Source organism: Paramormyrops kingsleyae, chromosome 7 (genome assembly GCF_048594095.1).
Source record: "Paramormyrops kingsleyae isolate MSU_618 chromosome 7, PKINGS_0.4, whole genome shotgun sequence".
Classification (NCBI taxonomy): Eukaryota; Metazoa; Chordata; class Actinopteri; order Osteoglossiformes; family Mormyridae; genus Paramormyrops; species Paramormyrops kingsleyae.
The window spans coordinates 36,153,835-36,175,417 of NC_132803.1; the positions used below are offsets into that span (position 1 = coordinate 36,153,835).

At 42.0% G+C, this 21,583-nt stretch overlaps 1 protein-coding gene across 1 annotated transcript in view; it reads left to right on the forward strand.

Moving 5' to 3' along the window:
• Positions 1-1,857: 1,857 nt before the first annotated feature.
• The window catches only part of camk4 (calcium/calmodulin-dependent protein kinase IV), a 45,832-nt gene continuing 26,106 nt past the window's right edge, over positions 1,858-21,583 (forward strand). The window contains exons 1-2 of the mRNA XM_023797053.2: positions 1,858-2,341; positions 19,715-19,793. Of these exons, the coding sequence (XP_023652821.1) occupies positions 2,226-2,341; positions 19,715-19,793 (195 nt within the window). The 5' untranslated portion in view covers positions 1,858-2,225. The remainder of the gene's footprint in view (positions 2,342-19,714; positions 19,794-21,583) is intronic.

The following is a 21,583-nucleotide window of genomic DNA, read 5'->3' on the forward strand; positions in this document are numbered from 1 at the left end:
GGTCTGGTTTCAAGTATTAGAACACCTAAGACGCCTGACCTCAGTGACTTTGAACGTGGTGTAATTGTTGGTGCCAGACATCTGTTACTGGAAGAGGTCAGAGGAGAATGGCCAAACTCGTTAAAGTTAACAGGAAGGCCGCTAGTGCAAAAATAACAGCACAGTACACCAACGGTGTACAGAAAAACTGTTCAGCACCCACAGCAAGACATTGTACGGCTGCATCACTTTTCAATGATTCAACTTTGTCATCCAGACACTATATATCAAATTAGTAGTCAAAAAGACCCTAAATGAGGGAAACATGAGATATTTTCAGACCAGTATTGTTTGCTTATACCTATGATTAACACCTAAGTACCGCTAAAATTGTATCAGAGGGTGTTTAGTTACAAAATGAAATGAATGTGTGCCTTCATTGGACCGAGCAGAGATCCTCGCCAAGTTTTAAGCAGAAGTGGTGGGATATTAAGACAAACTATCTACCTCATGGCAAGCAGTGCTTCATGCTCTGGCTGCCATAGAAAAACAAGCACCAAGCAGGGGCATGTTTAATGTCCCCCCCCACACCTCTGCCCCTATACTTCAGAAACTAAATACATAGTTAGTAAGCAGAGCCAGTAGATTGTAGCTAGTTAGCAGAACATGTTGCTTCAGCATCTCCTAAATGAATTTATTTCATAATTATTGTAGTGACTGTTGTGGCCAACAGGGGGCTCCAAACCACCGGGGCCTTACACAAACGTATGGTTTGAATGGTGGTAAATACTGCTGCTGCCCATCATACATTTATTATATTATGTTATATATTATTATTTTTGGATGGGTAATGAATGATGTTATATATTATAAATTTTTTTTATAGGTAATGAATACCTATACAAAATAAGTACGTTAACATAGGCCTCTGAAACTGGATGTGTTGCTATATGCTTCTTAGACGTGATTATAGCACAAGAACTCTAAAACTGACCAACAGTGACGCCTGCATATAGACGTGTTGGTCACAACGTGAATGTTCTAAAATAATAACCTTGCTTTGAGGGTGAATATTCAGGTTAAAATTTACTGCAGGCCTGTCTAGATACATTGGCTGTGTGCCATCAAACCCTTTCACATCTGAGTCTGCAAGCCTTTCTAACAATTATATTTTACTTGAATTCACGAACATGCCTTGTTTTTCTGCAGTTAAATATAACACACGGTACACTGACTTCCGTTTTTCTTTTAACAAATGGAAACGAACCGTGACCTGGTTTTTTTACTAGATACACATTGAGAATTAACAGGCCAGAAAGTGCGGGAAAGGTGTTAGTTTTCAAAATTCACTGTACATGTGTATACTTTAATGGATCATTCATTTATAGATTTGTAAAATTATTATTATTATTTTGAAAAGTTAAGCCACTTTCATAAAAGAACTACATCAAAAACGAGAACGCGAAGGGAGATGCGAGGGGGTCCAGCTTAAGATGTTAAGTTCTTATGATGATGTTATGTGTGTGACCTGTTTGCTCATGCTACACGATCAAATCTAGTTTCAGAAAGCTAAGATGTCTAAAACCCATACTGCGTAAATGTATGTTAACCACCTAGGGCTATAATGCAGTGTAACATCTTGTTCATTCTGCAACCACTGTCTGGCCGTCGCCATGTAAATCACGTTATCAATAATAAAATTAATCGAATAAATTAAAGATATCCGATATACTCATATGTTGATCATATACATATTGTAATACCTTTACAACTGATCACTTTGGTCTGGTAGTTAGCTTCCGGTCATGATTGCGTAATTTATTTTTATAATAGCAATATGACGTGATGATTATATTCATGTTTGTTGTATTGTTTCATGTGGTTACATGGGAAGCTTTAAGACCCGGTGGAAGCCTGGCTGTAACGCAGGCTTTAGCTCCTCACAATGTTGGCTCCTGTGCTCCTCTGGCCGCTGTATGGTGCTGCTACAGTAGCAATGGGAAGATAAGCAGCATCACAAAGTACCTTTTCAGTGCACTTTTCCTGCCTTCATTCTCCTTGCTGCATAAACGGCGTTTCCTCCACGCGGTGACAATTCTACTTATTTGCCGGCTTCTTTTTGGACGAGATTTGCATTTCGCCGGCCGCGTCTGAATCTGAGGTAGCTGTTCTCTGCATCGCAAGTGTGTGAAACCGCGGATCGGCGCTGCAAATACGGCTCCGTGTATCTGATCGAAGAGCTGGGGATGCTGAAAGTCACCATGCCCTCCTCCAGTTCAGGGGCGGCTTCAGAATACTGGATAGATGGCTCAAAAAAGGAGACGCTTGCAGATTACTACGAGCTGCAGTCCGAATTGGGACGGTAAGCGCTAGTTATTATACAATGCTTTATACACGTCTCTTCCAAAAACAGTACGAATAGGACGCCTTTTACTTTGGAACAGGGTAACAGTCGTCTGAGGCATTTCCTTTGGTTCTATTGATGCATAATGTTACGGATTACTTTATCTTGGAACAGGAATGTCATAATGTTATATCGCTTTAAGCAGTTTTGCGCATTATTATGTCCGACACGTTTGGTTACTGCAAGATGCATTTGCTGAGTTAATCACTTTTGATGTAATGTTGTAGATGCGAAGCGCGAGCCGTTGGCGCGCGCCGTCGGTCGTCCTCTCGCACGCGCGCCCTCTCCCAGGCTCGCGCTCTCATACTGATTCAAATGTCACACCTTGCGCTTGCAGAGTGTCTCACCACAGCTTCCTGCAAGTGTTTGCTGCAGTTTGCTCCGGCGCCTGCAAATGGTTTTCTCAGCTGATGGGGCGCATGGGAATGTGAAACGCAGGAGAGAAAGAAAGTACACAAGAAAACAAGAGACTCCCACGTTTACTCTTACTGCTGTAAACATTACATGACTTTTTCCTTTAGAGTCTATGAACTGTCAGTGAGATACAAAGAAGAATGATTGAGTATTAAATAAGGACAGGCACATAACATTAGAGCATATACTGCTGATCTTTGTGATCTTTGCAGCTTCAAAACAAACATTAATTGACATTTAAAGTGTCATGTTGTGCTGGGATATGAAATTAGGGATCACAATTGATGAACATGATATGCCTTGTCCAGTACAATGACAAAGCTGTATCCAGGAGCATTTGTGGTTTTGTGTGTTTTATTTAAGAATCTTAAGGATCCTGGATTCTCATTTTATGTACTTTATTATTTTAGAGCAATCGCATTAGTTCACCCTTTATTGTCTTAATAGCTGTAATAGTAAGTATCTGTCAAACCTGGGCTCTTAACCCTATTCTGAAAGTCAGATTATTTATTTAGGCCCTGTGAGCTGTTTGTTCAGTAAAGGTTTATCCACTATGACCTCCCCTGGGGTTCATGCTCGGAGATTTGATCGGTAGTTACTGCAGCTTGGGGAACTGCAGACCTGAGCTTAGAAAGCTAATTATGTCGTGCAAATTGTGGTTGTTGTGGATCTGAGCTCCTGGGGTGTGTTTACTTCTAGGTCATGTGAGAATAATAAAGTCTGTGCCTTTTGTTTGCACTCATTTTTAAATGGCATACATAGCAAATCATGGTAGCACTGCACACAGTCGCCTGCACCTGAGATAAATTAATGGTCTTGGTGCAAACCCATGAACCAGTCCAAGGCAAGCACAGCTGATAATGCAGAAACTGAAGTGCACTATTTCTCTGTATTTTCTGTAATGGTTTCTGTTAATCTTTAGTACTACAGCTTTGGTCATTAATTTTAGAGACAAGTCCTGTATTACCGTTCAGAAGTGTCATATTTTTAACTGAAATGTCTTGTGTTCATTCCTGTCTTGGTTTTAGCCCTAAATGGGACCTGACCCTGTGTTCTTCCTTTCTTCTTCCCTTTGATGAGGTTAACGATTAATAACAGGGCAGTCTCTTTCAGTGTAAAGTAACACCTTCAGAAGCATCTCACTTTATCTCACAATCATGGGCACGTGGAGCCTGGTTTTCACAAAAAGATCATCTGCACAATATACTAAAATGTCACTTTGCAAAAGGCAGGGAAGTGACAGGTTGGTAGCCAGCAGGGGGTGTGCCTCGTGTTGGCACGGGTAAAAGTGTTGCCATTGTCCAGCCGTACTGCACCATTCCAAGCTGTACTGTGCCATAACAAGCCATATCGAGCTGTGATGAGCTGAACCAAGCTGTACTAAGCTGTATCAAGCCGCCTAGAGTTTTACCGAGATGTACCGAGAGAGCATTTTCAGTGGAGTGTTTGTGGTTTGGCAATCCACGTGCAGGGAAGCACTGTGCCGCGCACTGAGGCATTTCATTGCATTATCAGGATAACTGGGCCATGAGGCCAGGGTCACCCTGCACAGGACGTCGGGCTAACTGGGCCACAAAGCCAGGGTCACCCTGTATGAGACATCGGGCTAACAAGGCCACACGACTGGGGTCATCCTGCATGGGACGTTGGGCTACAAGGTCAGGGTCACCTGTATGGGATATTGGACTAACTGAACCACAAGGCCAAGGGTGCTCCGTATGGGATGTCTGCTAACTGGGCCATGAGGTCTGCGTCACCCTAAATGGGACATCGAGCTAACTAGGCCACAAGGCAGGGGTCATCCTATATCGGACGTTGGGCTACAAGGTCGGGGTTGCCCTGTATGCGACGTCAGGCTAATTGGGCTACAGGCCAGGGTCACCCTGCAGCGACGTGGAGCTACCTGGTCCACGAGGCCAGGGTCACCCTTTGGGGACGTTGAGCTAACTGGGTCACGAGGCCAGGGTCACCCTGTAGGGACGTTGGGCTAACGGGGTCACAAGGCCGAGGTTGCCCTGTATGGGAGAGCGGGCTAACTGGGCCACGATCCAAGGTTGCCCTGTATAGGACATCAGGCTAATTGGGCCATGAGGCTGGGGTCACCCTGTATGGGATATCGGACTAACTGGACCATGAGGCCAGGGTTTCCCTGTAGGGACGGCGGGCTAACTGGGCCACGATCCAAGGTTGCCCTGTATAGGACATCAGGCTAATTGGGCCATGAGGCTGGGGTCACCCTGTACGAGACATCAGACTAACTGGGTCACAAGGCCGAGGTCGCCCATACAGGATGTTGGGCAGACTGGGCCACGACATTGGGGTCACCCGTATGGGACATCAGCATATAATCTGTCAGCCGTCCATGCTTTTTATTAAGTATTTTCATTGAGTTGAAGTTGGTGACTTGCTAGACATCTGCTTGCAGTTGGAGAAACCAATCCATATTTTTAGAATGACTCTCTGAGCAGTTCCTGAATCTAGATCAGTTTGTTTGATGATTAAAAAGTAGCAGTGAGAAAATTTCATTAGTACAGCCCAGTCAGGACCAGATGTAGCTGCCTGAATCTGAGTGTATACGTAAACGGATTAATTCAAGACACAGTCAGCTGGCCCTGGACAGCATTGCTGTTTTGCTAGATGCTAGCCTGCTACAGCTTCGCGTGAAGCACATGTCCACCTTAGCGATGACAGAGATAGTTTGATAACATAATAAGAACTGCGGTGGCTATAGGAGTCGATCCGGCGTGGAGCAATCAGCCAGACAGCAGCTTTTCAGAATGATTGCCGTTAAAGGCTTTATTTTATATCCTAAACGTGGGTGTGTACTTACATAAGGCGATGAATAATAATTAGATGAATGACACTTTGAAGAGTAAGTTATGGGAAATCTGAGACCCTTGTCCAACAGAATCTCCAACAAAAAAGGAGCTCACCTTGGCTAAATGTCTCTGAGGGTATGCTCTGCTTGTGCTTTTGGCTCAGGTTTGGGTTGTGGAGCCTATCCTGTGCATAAACCACCTCATAGTGTGAACATGCGCAAAAAGAAGTAATAAAGTGCATGTTATACAAGAAATCATTCTATGCAGGCTGAATGAACAGCACATTTTTGTATATTAAGGGATTCAGTGGGTAAGCATTGGTGATATAATGCAACTGAAAATCCTTCTGTGGGGGCAGAAGGAGGGATGTTAAGCATGACCAGCACGCACATGATCATCAATACCCATTAATGGTGTGCATCCATTATGGTTAAATCTTGCTAATATTGCTGTGGTATCTTTAGGATCGCTATGATCTTTATTGTCTCAGTAGTGAAATATTCATTTGGGTTTTGAATATCTTCTACTGGGTGTCTGAACATTGCACAATATCAGCACAATGATTATGTGTGACCAGGGTCACAATCGGTGGAATATTAATGTGGAACAGAGTAGGGAATAATCAACAATTATGTTGATCTAATACAAAACGGGGAGAATCAGTGGGTTACTTAAGGACCATAAGAAAGGGAATCATGCAACGAGACAGGTCTTGTCATGGATACTGCTGGGGTCTGCTCATGTCAGTAACAGACAGTTCTTGTTTTTTCATTCATACCATACATACCATGTATGCCACACATACCACCCAGTCACTCCACCATGCTAACCGCCAGCCACAGTTAACAAATCAGATTTTCACAAATGGTTTGTGGTTTGGTCAGCATTCACATGCTCAGCCTATTCCTGTTAATAAGCACAATATGGCCTCTTCTGTCTAGCAGTGTTTGTGTTCAAAGGAAACACTGAAGCTTGTAATGTGCTTCTTAACATCTTAAGGTCTGTTGTACTTTGCAGATATTTCTATCTTTGCATATCAGTCACTTTTCTTTTACCTAACACTGCATATTTGATAAAGGAGCTCACTCATCATCCACATAGGCTAAATTAGTGAAAAACAGAAATGACACTCATCTGGGTAATCCCTATGGGAAGTGTAAACTTCCCATAGGGAGAGAGTGTGAACTCCTCACACACAGGGAAAAAGTGCAAACTCCACACACGCAGAGAGAGAATGTGAACTCCTCACACGCAGGGAGAAAGTGCAAACTCCGCACACGCAGGGAGAGAATGTGAACTCCTCACACACAGGGAGAAAGTGCAAACTACACACACGCAGGGAGAGAGTGCGGACTCCGCACACGCAGGGAGAAAGTGCAAACTCCACACGCAGGGAGAGAGTGCGGACTCCGCACACGCAGGGAGAAAGTGCAAACTCCGCACACGCAGGGAGAGAATGTGAACTTCTCACACACAGGGAGAAAGTGCAAACTCCACACACGCAGGGAGAGAATGCAGACTCTACACACACAGGGAGAGGGTACGATCTACGCACACACAGGGAGACAGTGCAGACTCTACTCACGCAGAGAGAGAGGGGAAGAGAGTGCAGACTCTACACATAGGGAGAGAGTGCAGACTCCACACACACTGGGAGAGAGTGCAGATTTTCCAGTAGTGACAATGCCATTGTCTACATTTCACTGAATGTTTCTTGAGATTAATCATCATTGGTTACTCAGTGGGTAGATACAGTACCATCATTGTTTAAGCAGTGGGTAGGTACTGTATTCTAATTGGTTGTTCAGCAGTTGGTTAGGTAGGGTGACAGCTCTGGGCTGCACATGTGTAGCTCATGTGTTTGTATGTGACCACCCCCCCCCCATGATGGACTGGACTCCTGTCTAGGGTATCCCCTGCCTTGTGCCCTGTGTTTCTGGTTCACCATGACCCATCCTTAGGCGAGAGGTTATGGGAAATGGCTGGATTTCTGACTGTTAATTGCCACAACATCTTTTGGAACAGCAGTGAGTGGTTGGTGGGTTTTAGTGGCTCGGGTTGAGGGTTATAGCATTTTCCAGCCTTGTTAGTAGGCCGATTATGTAAACATATTCATGACATACTAGAAAATAACGAATAGTTACCATGTGTAGCCCATAAATCTGCTTGGGAAGGAAACACGGAATGGCGAATTCTCGTAGCTGTGGAAACTGATGCCTTATTTTATAATAATTGGACGTGAGCCTCTTGCCATGGAGTTAATGACTGAAATAGAGCTCCAGGTCTGCCAGGGAGCAGAGCCAGCGTGCCCTCTGGGGGCCAGGCATGCCGGGGGCATCAGGAACCGGTATTTCACTACTAGCCTCACACAGAATGCCTGTTTTTTTTTTATTTACGTGCATGAATTTCACCCCTCATCACAATCATTCGCACACCTGTGTGTGGCTTTGTGGGTTAGGCAGCTGTGCCTGTCATCAGAAAGCTGAGGGTTGGAATCCCATGGTTGAGAGTATGATGTCACCAAGGGCTCAAGGCCCTTAAAAAGGCCTTCAAATGCTCCAGGGAAAACTGTATAGTGCCTTTGATAAAAGTGTCTGCTGTATGAAGGAAATGTACATGGTTTCTGTACTGTTCTTAAAACGTTAGAAGCGTATGTATATTTGCAGAGAATCAGAATTTTACTGTTTTTGTGCTGAATTTTCTGTGATTGTTTGTGTAAACCCCCATCCACCCCAAATAATTCTAAGTATGTGGTATAGCTAAATAGCAGTACAAAATTTGCTTAAATGCTTGCATCAGATAAGATCAACTATAAAGTGGACACTACAGAGCCTATACCAAATTTAATTAATAATATTGTCAGATAAGTTCATAGTGCCATATCTTTGTAATGTCAGTATCCTACTTTCATTTCAGGGTTGATCTTCCTCAACCCCGCGCACTTCTGTAAGGAAAACCTTTTCTTATGTTTGACAATCATGCAGAACCTGCGCTTGGAAAATATTTCAACCTAAAATATGACTGTTTACAGATTGCTCTAACAGCATAAATTTGCTTAATTGTGCATTTTTTCCCATGCAAATGCTGGAAATGCTTTTAATTTATGTAGATGGGAAACGGGAGATGGAAAATCGGCTAGAGGAAGGAAAATAGTGCAGTCTTGTTAGCGTTAAAGTGACAGGAGATGCCTTTGGAGATGTCGGAGTGACTGCTAGGATCCTGAAGCAGATCCAGAAGCTTCCGGAGGAGAAGCGGTAATGAGGACCCAGCGGGGCTGAATAATGGTGATAGGAAAGTTACGGAAAAACCATGAATGAGTCTGAACATCTGGTGTGTGTGGGAGACAGGTGGGCCGGGGGGGGGGGGGCGACTGTCGCTACAGGATTCAATAGTGTAATTACAGAGGGAAAAGTGTGATGTTTTCATTACTCTCAGAAGTGCATATATAAGCAGACATATTATCTCCGGAGCCAGATGAATAAATAATTTGCTTGGTTTTTACACTAGATTTAGTTTTGTATTTCACAGCAATAAAAGCTGTTTTATCCTTTCAGTCTGTAACATTGTGACATGGATGAGGTATCAGAATATCAGCCTAGTGTGCACTAATTCCACAGTATACAATCAGCTCCATAAAATTATTGTATCCGTTTGGATACACAGAGACATTCACTTATTCATTTTAGTTTATAAAAGTAATGATTTTATTTAAGTGCATAATGAATGGCTATATATAATAATAAATAGCTATATACTTTTAACTGTCTATGGTTTCAATATTTTTTTTAAAATAATTTCAGAAATGGGTTGACTGCATTTTATTAATGTGCAGTTTTATAAATCAATTCTTTCTAAAGGTCTCTAAGTGAAATTTTGTATAAGGGTTTGAAAATGAAATCAGTCTCACAGGGCATACAGCCTGTCACATTGTTTTTGTACAAAAATATACTGTCTTGAAAAACTTTAGAAGGAGTAGATGTGTATTTATGTGGAGGGTTTATCTTTGCCTGCTAGGATAACAGTGTTACTCCTGGGTAATATCAGCTTTGCTCTGATTGGCTCTATTGTGCGTGAGCTGTTCCGTCATCCAGGTAATTGCGCCCCCTGCTGGGAGATCATGCACGCTCGGCTTTGTTCAGCGTGCCTCCTGTCTCTGTCGGACCGGCCCTGCAGCATTCACACATTTCAGAATTCTCCGGAAAGGCAACGTGATAATTGTCCAGGTTAAATGTCCCTCATCCTCTGGGGTTTCCTGTAGGACTTGCATTATTTTGGCCAAATTGTTATTTTCATCTGTGAAGTAAGAAGGTTTTCTTTGAAGTTTTAAGGAGTGCTGGTGAACACCTTGAATCAGGTTACATAATATTCCCGTGTACAGCAGAGGACAGGCCTGCCATGTTCTGTGACCCGCTTACCACATTTCAAATGCGGTTTCTCTGCATCCCTGTATATGCTGTAGTTTTCAAAAACATTTTCCACGGATTTTCCTGGCAGTAATTATGTAAGTAAGGGAGAAGAAACTGGGTGAATTCCCAGATGCATTTGAGCGACAGTCACACGGTGAATCAGGCCAATGTTTCCGAAGGGGGGGGGGGGGGGGGGAGGTCGGTGCCGCCCCAGCGTGTGGGTGATTATGCTCAGGAAGCAGTGGGTAGATGGACCTGTGCTTGGCTGAGAAGCTCTCCCATGGCTTCACAGGCGGTTGCAGCCCATGGATGAAATCCATAGCGGGAAGCTAATCAGAGTTGGTGTGTGTGTGTGTGTGTGTCTCATGATGGGATCATGGATGTGATGCGCTTGGTTAGTGCTGGCCAGGGCTTCCTGGTTTTAGTTTGTGTTCGAAGTCTGCAGAGAGTAATTAGCAAATTATCAGTATTGTTCCGATTGTGATCATTTGGAAGTATTCCTGGTTGTTCTCTGTCAATCAGCGTGTTTAGCTTTGTAAAACAACATTTCTGTACAGTACAGAAAATATGAATCAGCCCATTCTAAACCTACCCTATTAATCTGCCCGTTCTAAACCTGTTCACCATACATAGGACACCTGCATGATGACAGAATTCTCCACTTAATTGTATGAATTAGTGGCCACCTCACGTCACATGGCTATGAATACGTTATTTGGTGAAAATCTCTGTTATAACAACACTAAATAAGTTACTTTAAAGCAAGAAACAGAATCTCTTTAAATATAAGTTAATAATATTTCTGGTGTCATTCTGCTAGGACGGATGTCCAAGAGTCTGTCAAGATTTTAATGCTGTATTTTTATGACAAAAATTTGCAGTGCTGTGAACAGTAATATTTCTACTTAAGAAACAGGACTTTTGAACTGTTAACTGAAAGTTCCTCCCATACACCTTTGTAGAGTATGCAGCATGATCTGGTTTGGTTGAGGTTTAGCAGCTGGAGCTGGACATAGGACACCAGATGTGGACGATTGAACTGAATACTGGACCACATGGGATCTGCTGTATCCTTGTGATCTTTGGTGCCAGGGTGCCATTGATCATCTGTGGTCTCAGGACCAAAAGGCTATTTGACAGACAGCAGAAATAACGGTGCACTGATGACGAAATTTTATTTATTTTTTAACATTGTTCTCTAATATTACAATAATCAATGTTGACAACCAGCTAACATCTGAGCTCCACAAATCTGTAATGAAACTGATGTCTCTGATGACTTTTTAGGTTCCCATGAATGTGTGTAGCAGCCACATGATATAATGCAGGTGGTGAGATGTCAGCGAAGCAGCACCGACGTGGGAGGATGCAGTGAGGTTCTAAGTGCTGAATGAGCCGACGAAATTCCTTGCCCTGCATTACTGAAAATGGCTGATTGCCTAATGCGATTATCTACAATTTTATAGTAGTTGTGTTTTTAGCTCTGGAAATGCTAACTGAATATTGACTAAACTCTAAGTCAGGGTTCTTCAACTCTGGACCTCGATTCCAAATCCAGGTCGTGTTTTCAGTTCTCCCAGGTAGTTGTTTAATAATTACTGATTCTGATTGGTCAGAGGCTTCACATCTGACTGACAGGTAAAGGAAGGCTGGAAAACCAGCAGTGCTCGGACCTCGAGGACCGTGAGTTGAATAACCCTGGTCTAAGTGTTGTCAGCAGTATTGACTAAGACCAAGACAGGTTGGACTGATGCCAGAGTCTTGAGTTTACGTGAACATCAGCTGATATCGATATGTTAACTGATAAACCGTGCAAGGAGGAAAGAAAGACAGAAAATATAAGACTTTAAGTTTTGTCGTGTTAATGCATTGCGTTAATTTTAAAGTTTGATTGTCTTAATGCATGCAGTATTTTGTTACCCAGATGGGAGAATAGTATGAGCATAGATTTTAATATAGACCTATAATTATTCCTACTTTGATATAAACAACAAGGTTGAGACGTTGCACAAGATCCCAGAATTCAATGCTAAAATCAAAACATTCAGTTAGCATCTCACGGTGAAGGTGATGTTATCTCTTTTATTTTGCTTTAAAATGATTACCAGAAGGAGGCATGCACAGGATAAAATATCGTAATTTGCAATATCTGTATTATTTTATTGAAGTCTTTCAGTGGTTCTCAAGGGGTCAAAACCAAAGGTAGGAAGGCTAAACAAGAAATAACAATGACTAAACCAAACACAGAGTAATACCCAGGGGAACAAAAGCAAGTACCACATTAAACACCTACACATTCATGTAACACGGATAGAGGAACAGGGCATTGGCAGGCTCATATATAGAGATGACGAGGTCTGAACAAGGAACAGGTGTGAGTGGTAACAAATAAACCAAACACTAAGGACTAGGGGCTTTAGGAAAATGTGAGGGTCATTAACAATCATAAGACACTAAAGACTTAAATACCAGGAAATATTAACACAGGGGAAACAGGGATGATCAGGAACTAAAACACAAGACAAGGACGAGTATTTAATTACATGTACACATGATAATTAACAAGGGGGAAACAAAACTCAAAGTACTCTGTCCAAAATGACACTGGCCTGTCTCAAACCTACAGCAATAGGGATGTACAGTTCTCTGCACACAACCCATTCAGCCACGCAGCGGCCCAGGGAATGGGAGAAAACCATAAGAACGTGCTAAACCAAGGGAATCACCAAGGAAAGAACAGGATGGCCAGCGACACCTGCTGGCCAAAGAAGGAGACGGGGACCGATCCTGTCAATAAGATGTATATTTTTGCTCAATATCTCATTATTATTATTTTTTAAATTCTCGTCTTAGGAACTCTTCGCCTGAATTTGATGAAATACTTTTGTTTATTACAGAAATAAATGGTAACATAACAAAACTGATTAAATACCCCAGAGGCAAAATTGACAATTTACACAAAAAAGTTGTCTAATTTTAAGTCTGTCTTCAAACTCATTTTTAAAACTAGAGAAAGTTAATATGTTATAGTAATGAGTTTGTGAAAATAACCCATGTGCTCCTGTTTGTGTTAATTCTACATTAATTTTGTGATTCAACAAATAAAAATTTATGATTATAAGTTTTAATATTAGGTGTGATTATTCACAATTAATCACAGAAAACTTTTTTATTGATTCCCAGCCATAGTTTTTAATTTGGCTAATTGACAGTTAATGCTTGAGTTTAAACACAGAATCTGTCATAGTAAAAATGGCAATTGATTTTATGTCGCATATTTGTTTTGGTTCTGATCCTGTGTTGGCCCTGCAACGAACAGTTAACTGAATGGGTGTCTCAAAATTACATATGTGCCCTGTGATGAAATGTTTTCCCATTGAGGCTGTTCCCCCTCCTTGTGCCCTGTACTGCATGTGTGTGTGTGGGGGGGGGGCTCCAGCCCCCCTGTAACCTTGATCAGCATGAGAAACCTGAAGATGGATGGCTGGCTGGACAGTAAATAATTCCATGTAGATCCTAGTTTATTAGTCTTTTCACTTTAGATGAGGTCATGTGTAATGGTGCCGGTGCAATTAAAATTTGATTTAGTTTTGTAAATATAGACAAACAGTTTTGTTTCGAAATTCAGTACTGAGATGCTGATCATTATTGTTTAAAACATTCCTCTCCATTTTTCCCCCAGTATTGCATTGCAGTATCGATTCGCTTCCGTAATTGACTTGCTACCAGGGTGGGGTCTCCTTCATGCACAGAATGCAGGTGACTGAGTTCATATACGAGTCGTGGACTGACTGTTGATGCAGAGCGATGTTCCGGAGAAGCTGTGCGAGGCCCTGCCACATTAAAGCAACCTCCCAATTCAGGCTGATGGTCACTGCAATCTTCATGGGAAATGAATCAATGATACAATAGAGTTTCCACAACTCAAACTGTAAAAATACCTCAGTAGTTAAGTGGATTTTTTTCTACAACATGAATTTTGTATTTCCATCCCAAGCATTGCTTTTCATCAGTGAAAGAGCAAAAAAGTGATACTGACTTTATATGCACTCAGTAAAACCACATAATGGGCTACATTTCCATTTGTTTATTTAGGCCTACCAGACGTTTACGTCCAAAATAATGTACAAGGGAAGCAGATATTACATCTCAAGCATTCCCTTGTCTGGAGCAGGATAGTTGTGGAAGAAAGATGTATATGAACACTGAAAATGCTCTGTTCAGTATTTGAGAGGTGGACTTTAAATCCAGTGGGGTTTCCCCACACAGGTTTGAATCCTGTTCGCAGCATCAGCTCTATTCAAATCACCCGTGAGGTGGCTTGTAGCACCAACAGACAAAGCTTTTATGTTAAATTGCTGATGAAAGTGCTGAGGTCTCATGTCCCCTCAAAGAAATAGGTAAGCATTCTGATTTGACACTTTCCGATTAAACGGCACATTGCACAATGCAAATGTTTTGCTTCAGCACACAAAGAGCTCTTTTACCGGTGGCCGCGATGGCAATCCAACGGCTATTCCCCACGCAGGTTTGAATCCTAATTGCAGCATTCTATCTCCAGTTTTTCCTTTTTTCCATGCAAGGCATTCTAGGGGAAGTAGAAATGGCCGCCTTCTGTAAGCAAAGGTGTCGTGTCAGCCCTTGCATGCCGACCGTTGGCATGTATCGGTGATCCTAGAAACAGTGCACGTCTAAAGGCGGTTTGGCCAGAATTGCTGAGGACACCTGTCTTCTAAGACTTAATGAAATAATCAGCCAGGAAGAAAAACTGAAGTGTAACATCGCAAGTTATCTGAACCTTAGTGTCCTGCCTCACATAATAAGAATGAGATTTGCAGTTCCTGGATCTGTGGAAGGTGCCCGAGGCCTCCTGGATAAGGCTATGAATCCCGACTCTGCTCTTTGTGTGGGAAGTTTGCATGTCCCCCCTATATTGTGTGGGTTTCCTCCTACAGTCCAAAGATAGTTCAGTTAGGTAGACTGACACCTCTAATTCATCCATCATGTATGATGGTGTGTGTTATGGGTATGTGATTAGAAGATGGATGGATGGAGCTGGATACTTTTCTTTATTCTGTGGTCACGTGGCAGCAACAACAGATGCATGAACATGTTTTGGACCATGTTTTGTTTGAAAGTGGGTGGAAATTGTAAGTCAAGCAAGGTCAGTGCAAAACGACTGTGTAAAAATATGCTGTGTTTCATGCAGAAATTAACCCAGGAGAGCAGTACTTTAGACAAACAGTGTGCACCAGGATGTAAAGTCAGCTAATTAGATTTGTTGCATAATGAGTGCAGCTTCTTCATAAAACGAATAGTCCAGACTTGTCCTTTATTTAAGGTATGTGCAGAACGAGGGAGTGTTTTGCATATGAAAAATGTTGGTGTTTATGGGACAAAGGCAAAGTGGTCATTTACTGTGTCCGCAATTATAAATAAGTGCACCAGCTATTCTCCTGTGTGAGGTATTTTTAAAATAAAACAATCTTATATAAAGAAAGTCCTATAACTATCTGTTAGAACAAAACAGCAAATTAATGTTGCATTTAAAATTCTAGGTAATGCTGTTATTTAGGATAGCAATACACTGAGTGTCTGTCAGACTGGGTAAGCAAATAAGATTACTTTGTGAATTATCGCAAAAAAAATCTGCTAAAGGCTTACTGCTATACTTTACGTAACATTTTAGTGTCTTTAATCAAACTGACTTCCAACTAGGCTCTGTCTGCTTGTTTTTAAATCAGTGCTTTCAGATAAAACTGTTAGACCTTGTGTTTTGTATATTTGAATCATATGGCTCAATGTGTAGGACAGTTACCTCGCATTTCCATATCTGAGTTTACTGTGGTCTGTATGTCCTGTGATGGACTGGCATCTTGTCCAAAATGACCCCCAGCCCTCTGCTGGCCTCTAGGCACCACTGCTGCGAGTCTTTCCTCCATAACAGGATAGAAGTTGGATCGGTCATGTCTGTCCTAAGTAACTTTTTACTTGAGGCTGAAGAGAATTGCCCTCACATTACAACTTCTTGATGCTCTTTGCTGAACTTTCCCTAAAGCAGCAATATCCTTTAAAGAGTCCCTGCCCACTTCATAATCATTTCCAGACATTTTAGGTAGAGATGCACCGATTCTATTGGCCAACTATCGGTATCAACCTATACAGCAACAATCGGCCATATCTAAAAATGAACCGAATTTAACGCCAATAATTCCTTTTAAAATAGTGACTCGTTGCTTTACACACCCTCATATTAAATAGTTAGAACAATTTCTACTGTCTGGGATTATTTTAACGTTAGCAACAATATGTTAGAAATGTATTTTGCAAACATTGATCTTCTAAAACTTCACATCAGTTCAACAGAACAAATTTGATTGCTCAAATCTTAAGGCCAGACAGTGAAGAGTGTCTGAAAAACTATTCCATTCCAATAAAGAAGGGTGCAGTACTGCCGAATAACGCTACTCAATGAGTAACGCAAGCATTGGGCAACAAAAGAAAATTCAGCTGTCAGTGCAAAATCAAAATATATTACTTATCACTCTGTGATAAATGTTATAAATGCATAAGATGTATATACTGTAGTTCTAAAATATAGTGCTCTGGAACTGTTGTTGTATGCCATAGTTGGTGTTTTCTTACCAAAAATAAATACTCTTTCATAATTATTTCCTTATCGGTGCATCACTAATTTTTAGATGTGTGGTTTCTCTGTGTTCTGCTTGTCACTGTCTCTGTATAAATTATGTGGGTAAAACTGAGAATCAGACCGAGGACAGACCCTTGTCATGCCATTCTGCCTGCCTGGCGTCCACTGGGATTTGTGCCTCAATTGTCTTTGAGGTGAAAGACAAATATTTTTCCAAAATCTGATTTAATATTAGTTTTAATATTAGTAATTTAGTGGTTCTTTGTAATTCCTTAACTGTCTTGTTTCTATATACTATGTAGTATATACTATATTTTTATTGCTTTTTAATAACCTTTGTTTCAAAACAAGATTGAACATAAAAATGTTGCATGTTGTATGCATGTATTAATTAGAATCCCCCATAACAATAAATGGTACATTTGCGACCCCTTTGGTAGTTCCATGTCTTGATTTTAACATTTCTCACTGGCACGGGTACAGGGGCGCTAGTCCCAGCTGTACTCTCAGCTGGGCTATGCAGCATTAGTGAGGGAGTCAGCTGTTATGCTTGCCTTGCTTACACAATGCTGCATGCCACCGGAATTTTTGTGCCTTCCCATATGCTCAGTGTAACGTGACTGGAATTTACTGCGAGGCCTTTAAAAGAAACCAGTTTAGTTGCCAGTGCTCTTGGCCACCACGAGGCACTTCAGATAATGAAAACGAGAACATGACCGGTAACAGTGGTTAAAATGTGGTTAAGGGGGCAGCGGCGACACAGAAAAGAGCTGCACTGAGAGCGTCACAGATCCACCAAAGAGCCGTGAAGAGAAGCGGTCATTCGCCAGCTGCTCAGTCACTGTGTAGATTCAGAATTTATCGCCATATGCTTAGTAAGCAGTCAATTATAATGCAATGAAAATCTTACTCTGCATATCTTTCTGGTGAATACAAATGAAACACCACACAAATATAAATCAAGGTGCTTCAATGAAACAATAAATACGAGTGCAGTTATGACAATAAATATAAAAACAATAATAAGTACATGTAGAGATGGCCGATTGTTTTAATGCCGTAAAAATACCTTACTGATATACGTAAACAGGAATTTGAATTGTTGTTAGAGGACGCTTTGCCTTCCTCTTCACCTTCTGGGTTGCAGGGTCGACTCTGGCCTCAGCTTCTTGCATATTCAGCATATTGCATTCAATGGATTTGCACTGTGGAGCCAGGTTGTCCCCCTATAGCGCAGACAAACAGCTGAGATGAAGTGGTGAGATTGACCCGCTTTCCGAGGCATGTGCATCCCCTGAGTTTCTCTTAAACTCAACTTGGTGTCCATTTGTCCTACGATGGACTGACATCATGTCCACTGCCTGCCCTCTGCTAGACTCTGGGCACTCCTCCTGTGAGACTGTCCAGGATCAGAGGATGGAAGATCATATCTCGCAACTTTTATTTGAAGCTAGAGAGAACTGGCACCACTTAACAACTTCTTCACGCACTTTTTGCTGAACTAAGGGTTTCCAATAGTTTGATGATTGCGGACTGGCCTACATTGTGCAAAAATTTCATGTACTGGTAAAGCTTGTCGAACGGGGTTGGGGATAGGGCAGGTTAACTGGGGCAGGATTTATTGGCGAGCCAGAAGATTACCCTTGCTTGAAAATATATGGTTTGTTGATGGAAGTTAACCAGCCCCTCTCTCAAACCCCCAGCATTCCTTGGGCCGATTGGGAATGCCTTCCTTAAACCATCAATATCCTTTAAGGAATACCTGCCCACTCCATTAACCTATCCAAACCTGTTTAGATGTGTAATTTTAGTGTGTTCCACATGTCATTGTCTCTGTTATTTCTGTGATAAAAATCAGAATCGGACTGAGGACAGAATCCTGCGGCATCCTGTTACCCACCCAGGATCCACTGGGATTTGATATGCAGATATACAGTGGAGATGAAGTAGTGATACTGGCCCGCTTTCCTGGGTGTGCATGCTTCTCTCCTGTCCTCTTTAGATAAGTACTTACTGCCAGAGGACAAACTTGGCTTTTAGTTTGACTGGGGGTGGTAATGACAATTTCAAAGCTTCTGTTTCTTTAGCTTTGGTTACTGGCTTACCCAGAAAACAACTTCCCCATTCACGGCTCTCTACACTATCTTAGTGAATATAATTCCCTTTATCTTGTTTTTCCAGATCCTTCTTTCAGAGCGGTGTACAAATACGGGAGTGTATGTAACAACGATGATGATTACAGATGAGTAACTGGTTGCGTTAAATGTGGCCGCAGCACTGCTTTCTAATGTGTATGGATTACTGTAACATGATTTAATCTAAATATCATAAGCATATATGCACAACTGTGCATAGACGAGCTATGCAATGGTATTTGACTATTTGCACTCAGGTCAGGTCAGGTCTGGTTTTTGTTTCCTTTCCAGGACATATGTGGGTCTTATAGTAATATCTAAAATCCTGAGGTTGAAAAAAATGGCAAAGTTGAATGAAATTGCATGAGGGTTTCTCCATCATGCTTTTGCTGGAATGAAAGCTGGATTGGTTTTCATGTTATGCATCACACATCCCATGCTAAAACAGGAAGTGTCATGGGGGTGGAAGTGTTACTTTCTCAAATACGAAAATGACACAAGAATAAGGTTTTATGCCCTGTAGTACAGTGGTCTAATGTTGTACCTCCTCTGAACTGGATTAGGCCTACATATTGTAAGCTGAATCAGCAGTCAGGGGCTACAACTTTTAATTCCATTGTGGTGTATTTTCTCAGATTTTTTTTCCAGCATTTATATTTGGTCTTTTGATCTTTTTGTCTTGCCCAAATTTATGTATCTTTTGAATACTTCTGTTGTATTTGGAATAAAAGGTTCCTCCCGTATCTCTAAGACCCATAATCCTGGCCTTCATACCCAGTTGATTTTAGGCTCTCTCTATCTCACTTTCTTAGGTGGGGTTTTTATGTGCCCTGGGGGTACACAGTCTGATGTCCTTTGTAGTTTCTGGGGATGTTAAGTCTCCGCTCTTCTTTGCCCACTCACAGGGGAGCCACGTCGGTTGTCTTTCGATGTAGACAGAAGGGAACTCAGAAGCCCTATGCTGTAAAAATGTTGAAGAAAACGGTAAGTTGCTTTGACGTGCACCACAACCTTCCAACGTGCATCATAGCTGTCCAATGTGCACCACAGCCTTCCAACGTGCACCACAGTCTTCAAACATGTACCACAGCCTTCGAACATGCACCACATCCTTCCAACGTGCACTACAGCCGTCCAATGTGCACAACAGTCTTTCAGCGTGCACCACAGCCTTCGAACATGCAGCATAGCCTTCCAACATGCACCACAGCCATCCTACACTCACTACAGCTTTCCAATATGCAAGATGAGCTTTCAGCGTGCACTATGGCCCGCACCAGGCCTTCCAGCAGATGTTGCACCACGGTTCTTGGGGAATGTTGCCACTCTATACTTGTATATGGATGGTATGCAGTGTTTCTCCTAGGTTTACAGCTTTGTGGGGTGGGGCAGACGGACACTGACAGGATTCATGGCGTTCATGTGTTTCTTTTAATGACAGCAGTCAAAAAAACATAGATATTTTTGTCTGCTTTTCAGATAGTTCACACAACATATTTTCCAACGCGCTGTCTGTCCACTGGTGGGAGTGTGCTCACCTGTGTGTGCGTGTGCACGTGTGCACATGTCTGTGCGCGCATCGGGGCGGAACTCCGGCATGTGCAATACAGAGAGCAGAGGAGAATTGTAAATGCGCAACCGTGTAGAGACAAAAATGACAAGCTGTTGTGTAAATAAGATAAATAACATAAGGCTATTTAGTTTGTGTAATAAAAGGACAATGTATAGACCTGTTCTACAGGAAAGGTAACCTTAAATTACTTCTGTTGTGACCTGGCGCTATATAGAAAATAAAATTAAATAAAATTAACTTGACTTTCAAGGGGGGGTGGGAGGTGCCATTGGGGGGGGCGAGGTGCCCCTCTAATATAATGGTAGAGGAAACACTAGTATGACAGTAAAGCCAACTTGGCTTGATTCAACTTGGCTTAACTTGACTTGACTTTACATGACTTGACTCAATTTGACTTGACTCTGCTCGACTGACTTGATTCGCCTTGATATCCTCTTTTGCATAGGCTGGCACAGGCAGGTCCTGCTGTCCGAAGTCAGCAGGACGCCATTCTCCTGGCGCGTGGGAACACCGACAGGGAGCGCCGTCACGCACGGCTGCCTGTCCCATGCTGCTGCTAATTATCTAACAATTAGGCAGCGATTAGATACCATACTGTATTTTTAGGTTGGCTGTATCAACTATATTCAAAAACTGAATTCATACTTAAATTTGTCAAAATAAATTTATGATCTATGAAATATGGCCCTTTTAAGCGTCAGTGTATTTTATCATCATGCATATGTAGCACTATCCGCGGGCTTCTTGGAGACCATGTTGCCAGATAAATGCAACACAAAATACAAAATGCAAAGCAGTAAGTACAACAGCCAATTACAAAGAGCAACACAAAATAATACCAGCATATACAGACAGAGTGTGTACGTATTCAAGAAAAGGCAGAGTCAGAGGCAAGATTTGGGGAATGAAGTAACATGGTGGATTTGGCGTGCAGATAGCATTGGTTCCTGTATGATGTGTGGTAATGGTCCTGTAATGTCTGCCAGAAGGGGGGAGAGAGAAAATAGCCTGTACTGGGTGACTGGCATCTTTTATGAGGTGGTTTGCATTTCTATGGGATATTCTGAGCTGGTAGTAATCTCAGTGGTCTTCACCCTCTGCTGTTGTATCGGTCATGTGACATTATATACGCTGTCATGTGACTGTGCATGTGGCTGCCCATGTGGATGTTTTGGTTTCTTAGTTTTCTCTCTCTTCCTCC